At 41.1% G+C, this 22,995-nt stretch overlaps 1 protein-coding gene across 3 annotated transcripts in view; it reads right to left on the bottom strand.

Annotated features, from left to right (window-relative positions):
- The window catches only part of LOC149161347 (uncharacterized), an 81,856-nt gene that overhangs the window by 46,581 nt on the left and 12,280 nt on the right, over positions 1-22,995 (bottom strand). The window contains exon 2 of one of the 3 annotated variants that reach the window (XM_089436946.1): positions 10,149-11,591. The exons of the other annotated variants lie outside the window; for them this stretch is intronic. Coding sequence (XP_089293072.1) covers positions 11,556-11,591 — 36 coding nt within the window. The 3' untranslated portion in view covers positions 10,149-11,555. Of the gene's footprint in view, positions 1-10,148; positions 11,592-22,995 lie in introns of those variants that run through there. 3 annotated transcript variants of the gene reach the window in all.

Genomic DNA, 22,995 nt, shown 5'->3' with positions numbered 1-22,995 from the left:
GACTCTATGGGTAGGATGTGTGTCGGGGCATCAACAAGAGAAGGTGAACCACTCATCCTGCTCATATGCCATAGGAGAAGGTGAACCACTCATCCTATGCATATGTCAATCGTAGGGGAAGGTGAATCACTCACCCTACATGCATGTGTCCGAGTAAGGGAAGGTGAACCACTCACCCTACACACATGTCAACCATAATGGGGTATCACAGGGGAAGGTGAACCACTCACCCTGTATCCAGCGTACCACTAGGGAAGGTGAACCACTCACCCTATGGTCACTCATAGCTAGCTCCAAGAAGTACCCCATGCCCCCAGGAGCTCCCAGAGCTTTGTGTCCAACTCATACGGGACCCTCATAAGAGGGTCATTCCACGACTCCAAGTCTCTCTCGGAAGATTAAGAATTTGACCTTCCCGAGAGGCTTCGTGAGAATGTTTGCAACCTGCTCATCTGTCCTGATGTGTTGGAGCCTAAATGCTCCTCGTTGTACCATATCCCGGATAAAGTGGTACCTAGTATCAATGTGCTTGGAGCGGTCGTGGAACACGAGATTCTTTGATAGATGAATCCCACTGTGGTTGTCGCAGAAGATCACGATGGTATCTAGCACATGCTCAAATAGCTCACTGAAGAGCTTCCTCAACCAAACTGCTTCACAGTAGGCCATACTCGCAACAATGTATTCAGCCTCGGCGGTGCTTAGTGCAACCGATTTATACTTCCTGCTCATCCAAGATATAGAAGCAGACCCCAAAGAGAAGCAACATCCAGACGTGCTCTTACGATCCACCACACTGCCAGCCCAATCAGTATTTGTGTAACCATGTAGGCTCAAATCCCAGCAGTGTATCTCAGTGCATAGTGGATTGTGCCCAAGAGATATCTCAAAAGATTCTTAGCAGCAATCCAATTAATGTGATGAGGCTCGACCATTTATTGACTCAACGTGTTCACAGCGAAGCATATGTTAGAACAGCAGTTGACCAAGAACATCAGTGCCCCCACAAGTTGACGATACTCAGTAGGATTCGCCAATCCGGGTCCAGTAGCACTTCCACATAGCTTCTTAAAGTTGAGTTCCATCGGAGTAGTCACATACTTGCAGTCCACCATCCCACATCTATCAAGTAGCTTCACAATATATTTTCCCTGAGAAAGGAAAATCTCACCTGGCTTTTGCCAGACCTCCAACCCTAGGAAATAATGCATCAGTCCTAGGTCCTTCATCTCGAACTCGAAATCCAACTCCCTCCTGCATTAATGAATGAGAGGGTCATCACCTGTCAGAAAGAGATCATCCACATAAAGGACTAGAATGAGAGGTCTGTCCTTTTCAAAAGATAGCTATTGATCCTCTCATACCAAGCCCTAGGGGCTTGCTTCAACCCATAAAGGGCTTTCTTCAACCTGCATACATGTGTCTCACGATCTTGAACCTCGAACCCCTCAGGTTGTTCCACATATACTTCCTCCTTAAGCGAACCATGCAAGAAGGCAGTTTTGACATCCATCTAATGAAGGTTCCATCCTTGCGAGGTAGCAAGGGCTATGATCGAACAAATGGTGGTATATCGGGCAACTGGTGCAAATATATCATCATAGTCTACTCCTTCCTTTTGAGAGAAGCCTCGAGCTACAAATCTGGCCTTGAATTTCTCAACACTCCCATTAGCTCCATGTTTGATCTTGTAGAGCCATTTCGAAGTGACCACAGACTTATCCTTGGGTCTAGGAACCATATCCCAAACATCATTCTTCATGATCGATTCATACTCTTCGTTCATCGCTTCCTTCCAAACCTATTGCTTCACGGCTTCTTTGAATGTACAATGCTCAGATTGTATAATCGTACTCATGGTAGCTAAGTACCCTTGGTACCTAAGTCACCTGACACGTGGATTCAAGATTCGAGGATACAGGGAGTCAAGTGTCGGATTCGGACACATTAACCCACCGGAACAGAACACGTTCGGATATGTTGTATATTATTTTATTAAATATATATATATATTAAAAATTAGATATTTCTTACACAAATTCTCATTCATGATATAAATTCATTGATTTCAAAGTTCAAACACAGATCTTCATCTAGATGTAAGTTTTATTGTTTACAAAGTAAGTTAGTAACATTATGGCATGCATAGTACATACAAAATTCAAATACAATTGTAATTTGTGACATGTCACATAAATCATAAATCATAAATTTTGAATTCATAATACATATTCAATTCATCAATGATCCAATAGGAGAAAGACAAGATAATAAGATAAAGACACTGACAACGGTAGTTTTCTCATTAAGTCATCAAAATCAAAATGTGTTACATACATAGTCCAATGCCAATGGCAAATAGAAATAGAAAATACAAAACACCTACAAGTATACAAGCCTCAAGGCAGTAGGTAGCTCATGACACATGAGTCATCAATCGTCATTGTCATCATCAAAATCAACATCATTGTCCTCATCATCATGGTCACCACTGCTCTCCTCTGCTGCATCCTCCTCCCCTGTATCCAAAGTCGTCTCTGCATCTGCTGGTGTGGAGGATGACCCCTCTATAGTATCACCATCATCAAATCTAACAGGATCTAGCACTGGATCATTGAGATCCATGTTGGCCAATGCCAACTCAACACAGTTGTCTAGACCCATATCATCAGAAAAGATATCCCACATCTTTGTCTTTCCCTTCAACCACTCTTCCCTTTGCCTGCAAATAAGATGAAAGTTGGTGTGCACATACACCATTGTCTCTGCCCTGGACTGCTCAATCCTGCTCTTCTTAACACTATACAAATTCCCATATGTGCTCCAATTCCTCTCGCAACAAGAGGATGAAGTCACCTGAGAGAGGAGCATCATAGCTAACTGTTGTAAAGGAGGGCTTGTTGCCCCGTGATTTGCCCACCAAGAATAGGGCTTCTTAGCCCCCTATCTCTAATCAGATCATATCCTGTAAATCAACCAGTGCTAGTGGAAAACTCTGCAAAGGCATCCACCACCTCATCAAGCAATGCTCTATCCTGAAAAACCCACCTGAATGCATCTTTCCTCCCCTATGAGATTTCACCATCCACGTGATGAGAGAATCTGCGGGAAGGTCCACCATTCAGCCACTTATGGTTGTAGTATTTTGGGTTCAATGAGTGAGCCAAACAATATAAAGGTGTGCAATTCTTGTCCCATCTACTAACAAGAATATCCTGCATAGTGGTGAAGAAGGCCTCTGGTGATGTCTCATACTCAGGTCACTCACTCTGTTAAATAATGTTCCTCACAGACTCAATCATGGAATCCCATCCCTCATAAACCTCTCCTAGGATGGGTTGGTCTGTATCTGCAAATCGAATCAAAGAAATAATAGGGTCCTTGATCTAAATAAGTAGATCTACCCTCTCCCACCAAGCATCATCTAGCATTGTGTCCTTCACTCTTTTAGAGGCTATTTGATTTGTCTTTCTCCAAAAAGACCAAAACTCTGAAATAACCATGGCCCCAAGAGCGGTCATGACCTCGCTCAACCTCTTCAACATGATGAATGAAGAGGCAAACTGTGTATCCGCAATCTTCAACAACGATAGATTCATGTACTCCTCGTAGATAGTGAGGGCATTTGTATGATTTTGTACAAAGTTACGGATATGTCGTGCATCCTCAAATATGTTACCAATCCAAAGCACATCAAAAGCAATGGATTTCAGTGTTAAGTTCAATGAATGGACAATGCAAGATGTCCAAAACACTTGTGGATGTTTAGCTTCCACAATCATGCCAGCAGCCTTGCAAACAGGTGCATTATCTATATTGATTTGCACACAAGAATCAACACCTACATCTTCAATAACTTTAATAAACAACTCACCCATATATTGTGCATCCTTGTATTCTCCAAGTGTATCCACTGCTTTCAAGAAAACTGGACCATTCAAGGAAGACACCATGAAGTTGATGACTAGGTGTCGCGCTGGATCTGTCCATCCATCAGAAACAATGCTAACCCCAGATGTTGGCCATGATGCTTTAATAGGCTCAAGCATTTTTTGCACCTCTTTTTTTGCCTTCGTCAACAATGTGGTTCTAAGTTTCTCTGAACCAGGAGGCACATACCCTGATGGAGCCCTTTGAGTTAGAGCTCGACACATCTCAATAAATAGAGGTGAGCGTGCAACATTAAAGGATATGAAGTTTTGATAGGAAGAAAAAGGCAACGATGAGATCAAGCTCTTCCCGTTTCTCCTTTTTTAAAATCTTCTCCACTAGACCAAGTGAAATTGCCTTTCTTTTCGTTGTTTGTCCCCCACTAGAACTCTCAAATGGGAATTTGTTGCTGCCTTTCCTCAAAAACGGAAGGGGGTCATCATTCTTGTTTTTTTTTTAATTTTGCAGCCACATTTGGCATACCAACATTGAACTCTCTTTATATTTCTTTTCTCTTTTGTAAAGGAACTTTTGTACAAGCTCCAACTCCACAACCTGGTAAAGCCAACAAATGGCCTTTCACACGGAAATATGTGCTCGTGGAAGTACTGTGGCAAAAGTTGCATCTCCAATTCACATTGCCTCCTCCCTTCACCTTGTTGCTTGGCCCTTGCTCTCTTATGGCATATTTCCACAAGGGATATTTCTCAATGCTACATTGACCAGGAAGTCTTCCCTCAACATTACTTGCAATTGAGGGAATACTTGAAGCAGACTCTGATGATATTGGGGGAGGAGGGGCATCTCCAATGGGGACAGTCTTCCCCTTCATTTGCCCCTTCCCTGCTGCCCTTGATTGAGCCATGAATACTGTAAAAAAATAAACCAAAAATGCACAAATTTGTAAAAGAAATGCATATGCAAACTGTTGTAATACAAATGCAAAAAATAGAGAGGAAATGCACTTACCTATTGCTTGAATCTCCTTGAAAACGCTCCCACACCCTTGCTCCTTGCTCCAAACCCCTCATAGCAAACCCACAACAAAAGAGATAAGAGAAAATGAATAAAAAGAACAACAACTCGCCTTTTTTATGTTGTGCGGGTCACTTTACCAAGCTCTGAAACCGGATTCGTTGAAATAAGCCGACGTGTCCCAAATCCGGCGAATTAGACACGATTCGTGTCCGGAAATCGGGACATGATGTGTCCGATTGGGACATGATCCAGATTCGATCGTGTCCCAATTGGACACATCCTATCCCGATTTCTGGACACGAATCGTGTCTGATTTGCCGGATTCGGGACACGTCGGCTTATTTCAACGAATCCGGTTTCAGAGCTTGGTACCCATTCAGCGTCTTGCTTTCACAAAATGCCCCCCTCGGTGCAACATGTTTCTCGACATCTTCAAGAGTATCTTTAAGCCACAAAGACCTCTTTCTTGTAGTAGAGGGCTCGATAGGAGGTGGATCAATGGGATCCATCGGACCTTCAACATCGAGCATCGAATCATCAGACAGAGATTCATCCTGCTTTTTTGCATCAGCATCATCATTGGACTTCCTAGGAATAGGAAGATCTTGAATCTTTCTAAGTGTAGAATCTTCATTGAAAGTGACATCATGACTTAATTCCACTTCCCTTTTACCAAGCACATAGATTCTATATGCCTTTGACATTTCATTGTAGCCCACGAATGTTCCTTTCTTCCCAAATGCATCTAGTTTGTTTCTTTTCTCTTTCGACACATGAAAGTATATGAGACAACCAAAAATTCTAAAATGAGAAACATCAAGTTTCTTACTGGTGAATACTTCTTCGGGTGTCTTGAAGTCCAAAGCTTGATGTGGGCATCAATTTTGGACATACACAGCGGTGTTGGCAGCGTCTCCCCATAAGAACTTCGGAAGACCTTGATCGTGAAGCATAGCCCAGGTGGCTTCAATGATAATACAATTCTTCCTTTTGGCAACACCATTTTGTTGAGGATTATATGCAGTGGTAGTCTCCCTCTTAATGCCAGCGTCTCTACAATAGTCTTTGAATTCATTAGACTCATATTCGGTCCCATTATCGGTCCTCAAAATTTTGATCTTCTTCCCTGTTTGATTCTCGACCAAGGCTTTGAAGGAGAGGAACCATTTGAATACTTCGTTCTTCGTCTTTAAGAAATGGATCCATGTCTTGCGAGAGAATTCATCCACAAAAATAACATAATATAAATATCCACCCAAAGATGTCACTGGCAACATACCTGATAGATCAGAATCGACCAATAGAAGAATATCAGTGGTTTAAGTTTCACTTGAGGGGAATGGTCCCCTTGTATGTTTTCTAGATTCACATCCCTAACAAACACCTTCAAGATTTAAGATGAACCTGGGCATCCCTGTGACCATCTTCCTTACATCGGGTAAGGCTTTGAAATGAAGATGAGCAAATCTTCGGTGTCGTAATTCGGATTGAAGAGAGGTGTCACAAATAATTGCTCCCAACGGACTTCCTCCAACCTGACAAAGACCTTCAACCCTGAATCCTAGAGTGAATGCATCTCTTGGATTCCTTTGCCAAAGACGAACCTTCCCATCAATGAATGACACCTTAAAACCTTTGTCTTCCATCGCAGAGATAGAAACCAAGTTCTTTTTCAAGTCAGGTACATATAGCACTTCTTGTAGGTGAAGGGTTTGACCTTGATTTAAGTGAAGAGTAACGGTCCCAATTCCTTTCACAGGATAAGTGGCATTATCCCCAAGTATAATCTCCATATTTGTCTTATTTTCAACCAAGTTTGAGAGAGCTCCTTTGTACCCAGTGAAGTGCCTTGAGGCACTACTATCAATCAACAAATGGTCCAAATTCCAATGTATCCGAAGGAGAGGCGATGAAGAGGTCAGAAATAAAATAAAATTATTTTTTCTTTACGACATTAACTTCATCATACCTGGAGTTTCTCGACTTCTTGGGAGGACGACCACCTCCATTTCGAGCAGCAGGAGAATTCCTCTTTCCTTTGTTATTGAACCTATTGTTCCTTCGATTGCCATTGCCCTTGAAGTTGTTGTTGTTATTGTTGTCATCATCTCTTGGAGTATTCTTCTTGTGAGGACACTCTCTAGCGAAGTGACCAAAACACAATTGAAGCACCTTCCTTTTCTTCCTTCTTTGAATCCCAGCTTGAACCCTTGTCCTTGATTCCTTGGACCAGCATTGTTCCTTTTAGAATGAGCGGAGAAGGCAGTAGGATTGTTTCCATTTGAGGGCTTGTCTCTTTCCATCATTCTTATTTCTTCTTGAGTGCATCTAGCCAGTAGTTCCTCAAATCCCGGAATCCTGTCATTGTTAACGATGTTAGTGTTGAACACATTCCATTCTCTTGTAAGGCCTCCAAGCGCAATAAGAGTGAGCTCCCTATCACCAATGACTTCTCCAATAGATAGGAGATCATTCTTGATCTCGACGATCCTCATGAAGTAGGATTGGATGGATTCTTCTCTATCCATCTTGATGTCTTTCAACTTGTTCTTGAGAAAGAGAATTTGATTTGCATTGTTCATTTTGAACATCCCAACTAGTCCTTCATACATCTCCTTGGATGTTTACAAATCAGAAATATATGCAACCAAAGGTTTATGAATGGAATCAACAATAATCTTATTAGATTTTACCTCACCTTTCTTGTACTTGGTTTGAGCAGCAACGGATGCATTTGAAGGAGGCTCTGCTATTCTTCCTTTGACATAGTCCATGGCATCATTCTCTTCCAAAGTCAAATCCAAAGTCATCTTCCATGCATGATAGTCAGACTTGTCCTTAAGCTTGTCCTCGGATTTGAAGAAAGATGTAGTCGTCATTGGGACTAGTTCCAAGTCCTTGTCCAACAGCTTCCTTTAGTGATTGCTTTGCTTCACTCTTGCTTGGGCTTTGTCTTCACCTCAGCTTTGATACCATGTTAATTTTAGATAACAATGGTATGTTCTATGCTTAAGACAATTTACTTCAATGTTCCTTTAGCAACCCAATGAAAAATTCCAATTATATCCAGTAGCAATCACATTATATAATTATTGACAGTAAATGCAGATAGAACATAAAATCATATGCAGAAGACAAGCCAAGACAAGAGGACACAACATATGGTGGATGTTAGGGACAAACCCCAATGTAGGGAAACCCTTGGATCAAATCTTCTTATTATTCTTCAATAGTTCAGCGGAGAGAGAGAGAGCATAAATATTATAAATGTAAGCCCAAAACAGATCTGCCAAATCAGCGGACAAACCAGCAGTCAATGCAGCCCTAACCAGAAAGTCAACGGTGGTCAAAGCTGCCCCAAAATGTCCTCCAATCAGCTCGGTCAACGCAGTCCAATTCGGCCTTCCAGAAGAGTCAAAATCAGCCCAAAATAAGTCGGTCAAACCCAATCAAAGGAGAGAGAAACACTACTGTAATTTTTAGCAATCAAATCTGAAGTCAACCTGAAGTCAATGCTGGTCAACCTATCCCAAACTTCTCGATTTCTGTGCCAATAAATGCAGCCTAGAGAAATCAAACTTCTGGCCCAAAAACCAAGGTCAACACTGGTCAAATCACCCTAAGTCAACGCTGATCAACGCCCAAAACTCGACCTCCTGCCACACATGCAAAGAAGAGAGAGAGAGTTGCCTGCCACAAGTGCAAAGAAGAGAGAGAGACCTCCAAGTTGTACGAACCAATCAAGAGAGAGAAGATTATGTGATGAGATGATGTCCAAATAAGGAAAAGGTCACCTCTATTTATACAATTCGTTGAGGGTGAGGAGACCCATCTATTGGGCTTCATGAACCTACATTTGACTGTGGCCGGCCTTGACAATTTGTCCATAAGAGAAATAAATTCATAATTCCATTTCTACTTGTCAGAATGAGATGATCTTTATATCAAAATTGTACTTCTCTGAAAGAGGAATCCAATGCAATAATCATCTCCATAATATGAGTTGCCCTAAGGTGGAAGTTGGCCCTAGTTGCCAATTTTAACACTAGTGATATGGTAGGGTTTACTCCATAGAGGATGTCACAGTCTTTGTGCCAACTATGAAATTCCATCATTCTTGAGCATTATAATGTGAATAGAGTGCAATTGTGGGCCCTAAGTTACCACTCTCCTTGGCCTATTTTTACCACACCTCTTGTGTGGTTTTTTCTTCATTGATTTTCTTTTTATTGCGTAGCTCGGGTTACCAACTTTCATTTATGCATTATTGACCCCTTAAGGATGAAGCATTTTATTGTTCATCGAAGTTGGGATATTCTTAGATCCTTTCATTTTGATTGCTCATGCATTAGCCAGGGATTGGGTGAGAGCTAATGAGGGGGGTAGAGCTCAAGCTAGGCTTTTTGTCCATGCACTTTATTATAACCCAGCCAATCTTTTGCATTTTGTCATTATGCTTCATGTTTTTTCTTATATTTCTGTTGCATCGACCTTTTAGTGCAAAGTTTTTGGGCCCCCACTCAAGGATGAGGAAAATAAGGAACCAATACAGGTGACAAATAGCAATCAATCCGAAGATTGGATGTGGATACAAGGGACAAATGTAAAGTATGGATTACCATGGACCCACAACATCAATCAGTGCCCCCTATTTGTGCCTCTCCTAAACAGTGGAAAGAAAGGCCTCAAGGAAGGCAACATTGGAGTAGGGGCAAAGGATAACCACCAAAGTGAAGCATGAGAACAAGAATACAACCAAAAGTGTTCTATCATCCAATTCAAGCTATGATCCATAGTAGAATGCCTTTAAAGATTAAATGAAAGTACTTGATTACAAAAATGGTTAACGTACCTCAGTCGATGACCACCTTCATCTGATGAGTAAGCTAGATGGAAGAAATCATTGACTAGAGCATGGATGGAGAGAGGGCCTTTTAGGCTAGCTATTAGTGGATCATTATAGGGTTGATAGCTGACAAGCTAAACAAATAGGAGAAAAAACTTCTCCTCAGAATTACCCAATTAGGTGGGAAACATGGACCATGGAATGAAACAACAAGTAATGAACCAGGTGTCATGGGAGGCAAAAGCCCCTAGCCTTAATTTGATGCCTTGACATTAACCAACATAAATTCTTTGTGAACAATGGCTTCTCATGCACACACTGGATGATGAGAGTGAGGAATTAAGCAATGTTGAAGGTCCAGACCTTAGACTTCATAGTGTGCAGGCAGAAGATGTTATGACTATGGCTTGTTCTCTGGTGCTAATTGCGCAGTACGTTGAAGCTGAATCAAAGCTTGAAGAACAAGAACCAGCAGAAAATGAAGCTTAGCTCCAAGAAGAAGATTTTTGTCTATTCATCAACGACAGACAACAATCTGTCAATGATGCAGATTGCTCAAAAATATGTATCAGAATTGTTGGTGAAGGTGTGCCCTCTGTTCTGCATCAATTGGCTGAATTCAAAGCCCGTCATAATGAAGAAATTGTTGCCATAACTGATGATGGAGGTTTCAATTTAAATGAAACGGATATGCAATCTCCTACTTAGCTTGAAAGCAAGATAGCATGGACATCAAAGTGAATGAAGCTGAAGTGTGCGCTGAGGGTTGCAAATAAGTTGTCTTTTCATTCTCGTTAATCTAACTTCTGAAGAAGACGACATTAATGAAGCAGGAAGATATTTCCTCGTATGCTGTGAGGATGGACCCCCTTTATGATACCAACAGTGACAGCCTGAAGGCAAAGGAAATATAATTGCGGCAATCTCTTCTTGACGATTTCAGCAGCATTTCTATGGCCAACAAATCTTACAGACCGCACATTAATTGCCTCAGACTTGTGCACCAACGAAGACATGATGATGGGGTAAACTTGTTTTCTCTTATATGTAATTGTAAGGCTGATTATGACATGAATTTAATTTTGAAGATGTTAATGAAGCAGGAGGATGTTTCCTTGTATGCTGTGAGAATGGAACCATTTATAACACTGATAATGAAATGAAAGCCTGAAGGCAAAGGAAATATAATTGTGGCAACCTCTTCTTGACAATTTCAGCAGCATTTCTACAACCAAAAAGTGGGACAGACCACACATTGCTTGCCTCAGCCTTGAGCACCAAGGAAGATATGATGATGGGGTAAACAGTAAATTTGTTTTCTCTTAACATGTAATGTAAGGCTGATTCTGATATGGATACGCAATATACAAATATGTTGGGCCAATTAGGTTTCATTGATAACGATGGGAATGTTCTTCCCTCAATCTTTGGGAAGAGATTGACAATACAAAGTAGGCCTATGAGGAATTCCACAACGGCAGAGGAAATGTGTTCTGAAATTGTAATAATAATCAGTGAAAATATATAGTACAGACAGCCAGAATATTTGATTGTGGGGACTACGATGATATTACCAGGGATGTTGTTAGTACAGAGAGATATGATCCAATTCATGATTGGATGGAATCAATTCTCAGAATAAGTACAAGATCATTTTGGACACCAGATTGCTACATTAACTTTCAGAGATGTTACGTTTGGAGATTCTCCTTTGCTTATCAAAAGCGGAATGATTACAGAACCAGCATGCCTCTAGGTGCCTCTCACAATATCCCAGCGTTGAATCTTCATAACATTGGCATCAGCAAAAATTCGGCAAGGGTCCAGAAAACGTTTTCTGAGAAACATCAGCAAGAAAAAAGGCAAAAATTGGCAAACTGCAGCAAACATTAAAAAATACAAAATATATTCATTTTTTTCAAAATTTTAAACATATAAAGCAACAACATCAGATTAAACATTGGCAAATAAATATGGAGAAACCACTAATATGTATGATCTAAGTCACGTGACATGAGGACACAGAACACGATGAACACGAAAATGCAAGTATCTGACACATGACATGTGACATGACGACCCACCAGAACATGACACGGAGGACATGTTATATGTTGAAATGTGTAGCCTGGGAAGTATTCCAGAAGCCCAGATCTGGGGTTTGTGAGAATTTCCCTCACAAAAGAACTTTGTGGGCAAAAGACCCAAGTGAGGGGGTTTTAGACCCAGATGGGATTTAAAAATCTAAAAGGAAAAATTAAAAGAAAAAAATTCCAAAGTCTAAGTGGAAACTTTCTCTAAGATCTATAGAGTTCCTAAGAAGGCTTAGGAAATCTATTTAAGGAATGCCTCAAGACAAGGCTAACACATCAAATGAGAGGGAGCTCGCTTGGACAAGGAGGCCGTGAAGATGTAGTCCTAAGGAAGCCCTAGTGTGAGGGCCATGGAGGGCTGCTTCAGGAAAGGCCGAGTTTGACCATCAAGTGCAGGTGATCTAGAGGAGTTAGGTTAGATGGAGGTGCCACAGAACTCAGGACTGATTCAGCATGTGGGCTGACTCAAAAAGGACGTGTGAGCAAGAGGATTCCGGGCATGCATTGGAGTTCTCTGAGATCTGAGCACAGGCTTCTCTGATCCTAAATGAGAGAGTCGAGATCCCATTAGCAGAGATCTAGGAGGGCCACAAGCCTAGTCTGTTGTAGGAAAGGAGGCTGCAAGTGTTTATGGATCAGCGATGAGGAGAAGGTCTCAAGACAGGCATAACGCAGGATATGAGGACTGCTTTGAAGGTCTGAATTAGGGTATTCCTGTAGCTGTTCAGGAACCTGAGTAGGAGAGCCCAATCCTCTAAAAAAAGATGCTCAGAACAGACATAGAATCCCTCCCATGTGTCATCACCGAAAGGATGAAGATCTGATCCTAAAGTATTTAGGACAGAGATCATTGAACCCTAGTTGAGGGCAGCATAAAAGTATCAAGTTCTGGGCATAAGTATGATTGCTAACCCTCTCAAGAACAAGCCGAGAGTCTCTTGCTCTAAGAAGAAAGCCGAGACCTGTACGTTCACTTCAGGATGGCTGCAAGGTCTAAAAGGAAGGGAGAACAGGGCTCTAACATCATTCAAAAGCAGTGCTGGAAGGAGGACTGTTAGGAGAAGGGTAAGCCAAGATTTTGATGAGTTTGAGGCTGAGTTTAGGGTATAGTTGCAGCAGCCTCAGGTACCCTAATCAGAGAGCCGATATCCCATTAGCAGAGATCTAGGCGGGCCGCAAGCCTAGTCTGCTGTAGGAAAGGAGGCTGCAAGTGTTTATGGATCAGCGATGATGAGAAGGTCTCAAGACAGGCATAACGCAGGATATGAGGACTAGTTTGAAGGTCTGAATTAGGGTATTCCTGTAGCTGTTCAGGAACCCGAGTAGGAGCGACGAATCCTCTAAAAGAAGATGCTCAGAACAGCCATAGAATCCCTCCCATGTGTGATCACTGCAAGGATGAAGATCTGATCCTAAAGTATTTAAGACAGAGATCATTGAGCCCTAGTTGAGAGCAGCGTAAAAGTATCAAGTTCTGGGCACAAGTATGATTGTTAACCCTCTCAAGAACAGGCCGAGAGTCTCTTGCTCTAAGAAGAAAGCCGAGACCTGTACGTTCACTACTGGATGGCCATAAGGTCTAAAAGGAAGGGAGAACAGGATTCGAACATCATTCAAAGGCAGGACTGGAAGGACTGTTAGGACTCAGGAGAAGGGTAAGCAAAGATTTTGATGAGTTTGAGGCTGAGTTTAGGGTATAGTTGCAGCAGCTTCAGGTGCCCTAATCAGAGGGCCAAAAACATCAGGAGACTACTCAGAACAATGATTGAAATATACCTCAGAATTGGAGGTAAGTTGATGGACTGTTAGTGGCAGAGAAATAGCCCTAGGTGAGGGCAGACTTACAGCCCTAGATCTGGGCAGATCTGAAACGGTATTCAGTGCTTGAACAGCAATGTAAAGAAGCCCTAGCAGAGGGCAGATCTATAGCCCAAGATCTGAAAATTTGAGGATCAAATTGCAGAGAAGAGGGCAGTGACTTTGATGGCCTAGTTCAGTACAGAAATGACTGTGTATGGGCAGATCTACAAGCCCTAGGTGAGGGCAGTCCTGTAGGCCCAAGATCAGTCAAGCATTGACTGAAGAATGGGCAGATCTGAAGATGGAGTTGCAGTGAAGAATTAGTGTCCAGATTGGACAGATGTATGGCAACCAAAGTACAGATTGGAGGACTGTTAGATGGTTAGCCATTGTGCCCTAAGTGCAGGTCTTGTGAAGGGCTACAAGCCTGCTAGGAGAGGAAGAGAAGTTGAGCTCAGGGTTTGATCAGCAAAGAGAGCCAGATTGACAGCCCTAAGTTGACGGTTGAAGAAGGATGTTTGACAGTCATAGTGCGCAGACGTCCAGCCCAAAGTTTGTCTTCATTGGAGCAGTGTAGGAAGGCATTAGAGGGAAGAAGTCCCAAAGGAGCTGAGGAGCAGCACTGGGCAGTTGAGAGTTGTTCACAAATGGAGTTGTGAACAACTCAACAGAAATCCCTAAGTGTTGAGACATTGAAGGACTAATGTTCAGCTCAGGGTTACATGGGAGCGGGGGCGAAAACAGGAGCAGGAGCGACATTTTCAGAAGCTCCCGGTTTGGGAGCAAATCCCGGAGCATTTTTTATATAATATATATATTAGATTTTTTATATTTTGATGCATATATGTCAACAAAAACATGTAGAATGATGAATTAGATATAAATAAATAAACAATTCAAACAAAAAGTACGAAACAACAAGGTAAAATCGAAAAAAAAATAAAAATAAATAAATAAATAAAACATAGATTGAACCATATAACAACAAGCATCTAGAAGTTATAATCCTCATCAACCACGTCCACAAGTTAGTAACATACAACATATTGAGTCTCATGAATCATGATTCATCAATCTTAAAGTTTCAAGCTTTCAAAATTCAATAACATTTATCATCATTGATCACCAAAGTTGTACTTGTAAGCAATGTCACATGGTTCGGGTTCGTCAATAATTAGGTTCGGTTTGAGTTTGAATTTTTTCATGAGGTTCGGATGAGGTTTGCCATTAGGTTCGTATATATATATATATATATATATAAAATGAATTATAAGATAAAATAGTAAGAAATCAACATCAATAAACATAAAAAATACTATCATGGACATGGAAACTGCAAGGATAAATTACAAGCTTGAGTTGTGACATGAAGTTATGAGTTTTGCTCGATGGACTTGGTCCATGACTATGAGGTTCGTTGAACCTCAAATTTTTTTTTAAGGTTCGCCAAAATTCGAACCTCAAGGTTAAAGTTCGACGAACCTTGTGACATAGCTTGTAAGCTAAGTTTAACCATTACAACAAATAATATCTAACATGAAATGAAATGTTATAAAATGAAATGAAACAACTTTCAACTTTCACGAAGCATAATATTCATAATTCATTACCAATGAGTTATAGTTGCCAACTTCAAACTTCAAACTTAAAGTGTCATATATTGTTTACAAAAATATCATAATAAATATGAAAGAGTCAACAGTTATAAAAACTATTAGAAACTAGAAAAGACGAGTAAATCTATCATCTACATCTTCCTCTTGCCACCATGAATAATGTCTAATTTCTGAGCAGGTCGTGGTGGTCTTCTAGGAGTCTCCTCCCGCACAGACCCACGACTAGAACCAGAAGGCACATGCCCTCCACGTGAGGATGTACATGGAGGCGGCGACAGCAAAGGAACAAGACTCGTAACTCGAGCACTGCTACTGGATGGTGAGGGTAGCATGGTTGTTGCTTCATCTTCCTCTCTCATAAGTTTTGCTTCCAGTTCTTCAAGATGTATAGTGCCATCCTCCAAATTATCGTCCCCTGAGTGGTTGTCCCAAATTTTATATGTTGGATCCTCATAAGCCCGATCAGAGTAATGACTCAACAACCTCAAGTTGTAGTGCACATAAACCAAGCTTTCTGCCCAATTTTCATTGAATCTGTTTCTTCTCACATAATGTATGAAGCTATAGGTGCTCCAACACCTCTCTGCAGAAGAAGTATTTACAACCTGTGAAAGAACTTTTTTTGCCAATTTTGGCAAAAGTCCTTGGCCGCCATATGCTTCCCTCCATGTGAGAGCATCAAATCTGTATCTATCTTCCATTGCATGGAAGGAACCAAACAAATCAGTGCAACTAAAGTATCTGCCTAATTCAAGATGCAGATTAGCACATTCCTCCCTGTCAAGTATCAACTTGTCTAATGCTTGCAAATATCCTGTAGATACCTCTTCGTCTATATGGGGTTTGACCCTATCCCCACCCCCAGGTGCAAGCGTAAGGATATACGCCAAGCCATGTAGTGGAACATTAAGTTTATTCCACCGTGTACACACACAATTGTGAATCAATGTATACAAGTTGGGATCATCTTTCTGGAATCTGAAAAATATCTTTTATTTGCCCCAACATGGTATCCATCTGCTCATACACCTCCCCAATCACTGGTTTATCTGTATCTGCAAACCGAATCATGTGATAAATGGGCTTGGTGAATTCCAATACTTACCTGACATGTGCCCAAAACTAACCATCAAGAGCGGTCTCCTCCACCTGTTCAAAACCTTGCCTGTCAGCTGCATTTGTAGCCCTTTCCTTTAATACCTGCCAGTGTGGACTTGATACCATGCTAGCCAATGACTCTCTTACCTTCAAAAGGCGCTTGAAGGTGAGGTAATAGCTAGCAAATCTAATCTTCGCAATCTTCAACAGCGCTAATCTTGAGTGACTGCAGAAAAGGCCATGGGTATTGCTATGATTTGTAATAAATTTTATCATTTCTTTGCCTCTCTTGTACAAATCACCAATCCATTTGTATTGTTAGTTTTTGTTCTTAATAATATCATGCATCAAAAGGTTCATTGTGTGAACCAAACACCCAGACCAAAATATGTTGGGTATTTATCCTCAATAATTGCTCTCACTGCCTTACAATTAGAAGCATTATCAGTGATGACTTGGATGACATTGTATGGCCCAATTAGTTCAATTGTTTCAAGTAATGGTTCTGGAATGTTGATGTCGATCTTGAACTTGTCTGAGTAATCATATGATAAAAGAAAGATGGCACCACTAACAGACACAGCAAGAACACTTATCAATGGCTTGCCTTTTACATTTGTCCATCCATCAGATACAATGGACACCCCATGCTCAGTCCAAGAATTTTTCATTCTACTCAATGAATGTGATATTTTTGCTTTTTCATGATCAAGTCCAACAGTTCTAGCCTTGTCATACCTAGGGCTCTTGTATCCTTTAGGGGCATCATTTATGGCAGAAACCATTTCATGCCAATAAGGTGAGCGCAAAACATTGAATGGTATCCCACATGCATAGAGAAACCGGTAAACTTTTGAATCCACATCATTCCTACACCCTTCATCAAGGAAATCTGATATGGTTCTACGCCTTAAAGAGATGTTTGGTGACCATGTGCCTCCATATCCACTGCCATGGGAGAATGTTGAAGTAGTTCTTTGTGCATGTGATTGTGAGCTTGGTTCAAAGAAACCCTTTGATTTTTTAGATTTGTATTGGGCTTCCTCCTCTTCCCTTATGTATTTGGCTCTATCTGTTGCTGACACACCTGTACAAGTTTTGATTCCTATTTGTTTATCTCCATCCCATGGCCTTTTCCCGCAGAGGTGCTTTCTGGCACGGGTGTATGAACCTGTGTAATTATTGTTGCAATGGGGGTAGTGAAATTTAGTGGTTCCACCCCCTTTCCCTGCTTCAGCCCTATTAACATATTTCCACAATGGGGTTTGGTCTTGTTTAGTTTTTTGAGCTGACTCATGTTCACTCTCCTCCATCTCCTCCTCACCAAGGTACTCCTCTCCAGGGTTTTCATCAAATCCACTATAACCCACTTCTTCATCCCCTTCTTCATTTTCAACCCTCCTTTTTCTACTCTCCAACACCATAATAACCAAAAAAGGAACCAAAAAGAAGAAAATGCCAAGCAATATAACCATGATGTTTAAAATTTGAAGTTTTGAATATGCAAAAAAAATGGAATGGGAATTGGAATGGGAAATAGAGAAAAAAAAAATATTTATTTATTTAGCAATGAATATTAAAAAAAAAAATTGCTAGATTAGAGTGTAGATCCTACCTCTTTGGCCTCCAATCTCCCCTTGCAAGCTCTTCAAACTCCTCCAAGCTCCTCTCCTTGCTCTCCAAACTCTCTCTTGCTCTCCCTTTTTCCCTCCCCTTCCCTCCCTCTCCACGTCGTCGTCACCTCTCTCTCAGCCGTGCGGGCATCGCTCTCCGCTGGTCGGAAGCGATTTTTCCAACTGGGGAGCGGTCAGGAGCAATCGCTCCGCAACCACTCCCCAGTTGGAAAAATCGTTGTCGGAGCAACTAGAGAGGCGCCCCCTCCATCGCTCCAAAAATTTTAGGTCGGGAGCCCGAGTCGCTCCCGCCGGACGCGGATTGGGAGCGGGATCGAGGGGCGGGGGGCGCTCCCCCGCAACCATGGTTTAGCTAGAGGGCAGATTGATAAGCCATGTTCAGTGACCTAAAGGAGCAGGAACATTGTTAAAGGCAGAGCTGCAGATTGGGAGCGAAAGGACCAACAGATGTGTTCAAGACACGTGGACTGAAAGGGCTGCAGGGTGCCACATCAGCGAGTAGGTCAAGGATGTCTTGTTCAAGGTAGATTAGTGGTCAACATGACATACACCAAGCCCCAGCTGTATGTACTTGTATCAGTGGATGTATGAGGGCCATTATCTCGGATACAAGAGCCCTAGACAGTTGTATTACAGTTTGTTAATACAACAAAGAAGAGTTGAAAAAAAAATTAAATTGTCATGTGCGCTAATTGATTCACTAATGTGAAATTTTCCATTGTGTAAAGTAGGATGGTTGAGGTACATGAGTAGGTTTGTGTCTAATTCTAAGACCTAACCTAGATTCTCATGTGTCATGGAAATTCACCATCATATATTATATATTAAAAAATATAACAAATTAGTGAAATATACATAAAATATGAAATATATAAAACATTTACATAATGATGATACAAATTCAATCATCCAACTAATGCATATAACCAAAATAGCACAGAGTGCAATCCATCTCTGAACCAAAAATACATCAACAAGAGGCCCTAAATAGCCTGTAGAGTCCAAAAAAATCATGCTACAACAAATAACTAGTACTATATGTCATCAGAACAATTGCCTATATTGAGATCCTTATCATCAATATCACCCTCCAAATGTTAAAATAGAATAAAATAAAACTTAACATCTCAAATCGAGGTGTTGTTTGCGTGATGGTACATTTTTACAAGAGTCAAAATCATGCTACAACAAAAGACTAAAACTACATATCATCAAAACTATTGCCCATATTGGGATCCTCATCATCAATATCACCCTTCAAACATTAAAATAAGATAGAAAAAGCTTAACACGTCAAAACGATATTTTGTTTTAGTGATGGGTACATTTTTACTAGGGTCATGACTAAGGAATTCAACAATTAATGCACCAACATCGAGGTACATAAAGGGCTTGATCCACTTAATTAAATGCTAGCTCCATACCCTCATAAATGACAGACTCCAAAGAAAATATTGCAATCCCCCCAATCCTGAAATCCTGAAAAATTATTAAATCTGCTAGATTTTGAGTGAGATCTAAAATTCTACTTTCTCCATATGAAATCCAATGAGGTCGGAACCACTCTCAAACATCATGAGTCAATTAATGGTAATGTTAAAAAATTTAGGAAAAAGATGAAAATGAAAATAGAGGACAATTTAACATTACCATTAATTGCATAACATTCGTAGGACCTGGAGAAATCCACTTCCCAACACTTGGAATTCCTTCTAACATTGCTTAATCACCCTTAGATGCACTTCAAAACCTTTGAGAGCTCCAAACTTGTGACTGAATTGCGTGAGAATGAGGCAATAAATTGATTTTAAGATGCTTTTTTATTGGACACGCGTCCAAATTTCAAGACACCAGTAGGGCTCATGTTCGTCACCAATCAAACTCATGTCCTATTTGATCAAACTCGTGTCAGACACGTCAAAGATGTTGTGCCCGACACGTGAAATACGTGACACGGACGAGGAGGATTGTTAGTTTTTGTAGCATTGGATGTTGTTCTAGTCTCGACTTTGGTAAGAGGGGCTAGGAAACACTAGGACTCCAAAACCCAGAAATCATATCTAGAATCAACATAGAAACGTCTCAAATAAATTAATTAGTCAGAAATTAAATTTTTCCTAAGTTTAACTTGGGGACAATGATTAATTAACAACAATTAATTGAGAAAGGTGAGATTTCTCTAGAAAGTCACATGGATCAACTCAAAAATGATCTTAGTCGTTGACTATGATCGATTTTCCAGAGAGCAACATTTAGCAGGAAGAATTCGAGCCAGAAGGAAGCAAGAGCAAGAGAGAGATCAATAGCAGATTTCCGGAAGAGATTTCCAGTTCCAGAATAGTCAGCTGAGAGAGGGACGAGTTTTCTTCAAGGAGTTGTGCAAGGCCTACGTAGGGGGCTTCAGAAGAGAGTTTGATCCAGCCAAGGAAGAGTCAGTTCAGTTGCTGAGGGTCGGGATAAATTCCAAACGACTAAGCGAGTCACTTCCCGAGGCAAAGACAGGCAGAGTTGTAGGATTCAACATGTTTTGGAGGCAGTGCGAATTAGCCTACGCAGCTGTAGCGCAGAGGCTCACATAAGGGCATTTCGTGTAGCCTAGATTGTGCATATTTTGAAGCAGAATCAGTTGTGGTGTTGAGGTATTGACCTCACAGATATTTTGCCAGTATTTCTCTTAGATTGGATTGCTAGATTAAGCATCCAAATTGTACTTTGAATTTTTGTTGTTGCATAATAATAAAACACTCATATGTTGCACCGGTTTTCCCACATTGGGTTTTTCTAGGGACATTTGTCCAAAAATAACTATGTCAAATTTTTATTGTGTGCGCACTATCATTTTCTCAATTTCCAGTTTATTTCCGCGGCATTTTTATTGTGAAGAAATTGCATGTGTGATTAATTCGTTATTTTGTCATAATAAAATAAATTGCATAATTTTATCAGTTAGAAGAATTAATTCTTGTTGTTGCATTTAAGGAAAATTTTCACATGGTATCAACACAAATTTGATTAGACAACAACCTCAGAGGTGGAAGGAGTATCGTCAAGATTCAGAGGGAATTTGGCATCTCGTTTTCCAGGTTTGCACAGGGTGTAGCCAGGTCGTACAAATTACTGGACAGGGGTTTGATTTCCAGAGGCAGGTGGTCGGAAAGGTTCAAATTTGTCCAGAAAAGATTCCAACAGGCAGTAGGTGAGCAGATCAATATTTTTTTCGCAAAGCAGATTCTTGATCTGCACACAGTTGTTTTTGTAGCAATTTTGTAGTAGCAGAATAAACGTTGGGTGGAAGAGAAATAGCGCACACAGGGATTTTCCTCAGAGGGTTTCTAGAGTCAATCTTGAAGGAAATCTGAAATTTCCAGTTGCAGAGGCAAAACCAACAGGCAAGACTACGCATTCCAGAAGAGAGTGTGAATTGCAAAACTAGTAGCCAAGTAGGAGAGGAGGAGATTCCTGTTTATATCCCAGTTGTGAGTATTGCAAAAAATGGCCTCAATAAGACTTAGTGATCAGGATAGGTTATATGGTGCATCCAACTACATTATTTGGAAAGCCAAGATGTCATTTCTGCTAGATGAGTTTGGTCTAAATATGTACGCCAAACGAGTTATAGTTGTACCTACAAACCCGCAGCAGCTAGACAACTATAATAAAGAGATGGCCAAGGCAAAGCAGATGATCCTGATGGAGTTCAAGATCATATGGTCTCACACTTAGTGGCCAAGAATATGGCCAAAGAAATGTGGGATGCTCTCACAGCACTATACTAGAATTATTTTGAGAATCGGAAGATGTTCTTGAAGGCGAAGCTAAGGACCACTAGGATGAAGAAGGGAGGAGTTACCCCCTACCTCACCAGAATTCAAGATATTCGAAATGAGTTGTCCACAATAGGAGAGGCGCCACAAGAAGTTGAACTTGTGTGTGTAGCTATCAACGGTTTCACGGAGGAGTGGGCTACTTTCGTCCAAGGCATCAGTGGACGAGATCAACTACCTGAATGCGATTGTTTGTGGGCAGACTTCACGCAGGAGGAGATGTGACTTGCTCTAGTCAAGAGTAGTCTCAGTGGCAGCAGTAGAGCATCGAAGAGTGTGAAGGAGTTGAACATAGCCCTTGCATCACAGGGAAAGGCAAAGAAAGGTCCCAACCAGGGACAAGGCTCATAGGGAGGAGACAAGAAGAAGAAAGACTTGTTGAAGATTAGTTGTTTCAGGGGTGGTGAATTTGGTCACTACAATACCCAGTGTCCTCAGAGGAAGAAGGACAAGAAGGAGAAGCAGGAGCAGGCAGCAGCTTTGACAGAGATTGATCAGTTGTCCTCCAGATTGGAGAAATATTTTGCTTTGCATGCGGGAGACATTGAGTTCTAGACTCCAGAGTTGTGCAAAGCTAGGCAGGGTCCATTGAGGTGAGCATCGAACATGTGTTTCCTCTTGGATCATTACCCTTGCCACAAGGGGCCGACAGTATTCAAAAGAAAATGGATCAACATCAGATGGCAGAGTCAATTCTTGAGGGATAGTTGCAGTCAGATGCTGAGGAGCACAATGCAGCAGTGGTGCAGACAGACTCAGTGGACAGTGTAGAGACTGGTGACAGTCAAGGACCCAGAAGACAGTTGTAGTCCATAGATACAGTTGATCCAGTACTTTTGGATTTCAGTTGCAGCAACATGAGATCAGTTGCAGAGTAGTACAGTGTAGTGTCAGCAGCAGCACAGATGCAGGTTAGTTCAACTCAAAGTAGCAGATAAATCAGAGTTGCGCAGTAGTTGGTGGACAGTGACAATTTCTCACAGATATCAATCATTAGCAGCGTGTATGGAGGATGTTATGGACATTGGGTGAACACCTTCCTCACTAAGAGGGAGTGTTAGTTATTGTAACATCGGATGGTGTTATAGTCTCAACTTTGGTCAGAGAGGCTAAGAAACACCAGGACTCCAAAAATCAAAAATCGTTTCTGGAAAATCCACCTAGAAACAACTCAAT

This window comes from Pinus tabuliformis, chromosome 5_2 (genome assembly GCF_031772625.1).
Source record: "Pinus tabuliformis cultivar Carrire ecotype Pingquan chromosome 5_2, CPIR1, whole genome shotgun sequence".
NCBI lineage: Eukaryota > Viridiplantae > Streptophyta > Pinopsida > Pinales > Pinaceae > Pinus > Pinus tabuliformis.
This window is presented reverse-complemented; position numbering and strand designations above follow the sequence as displayed.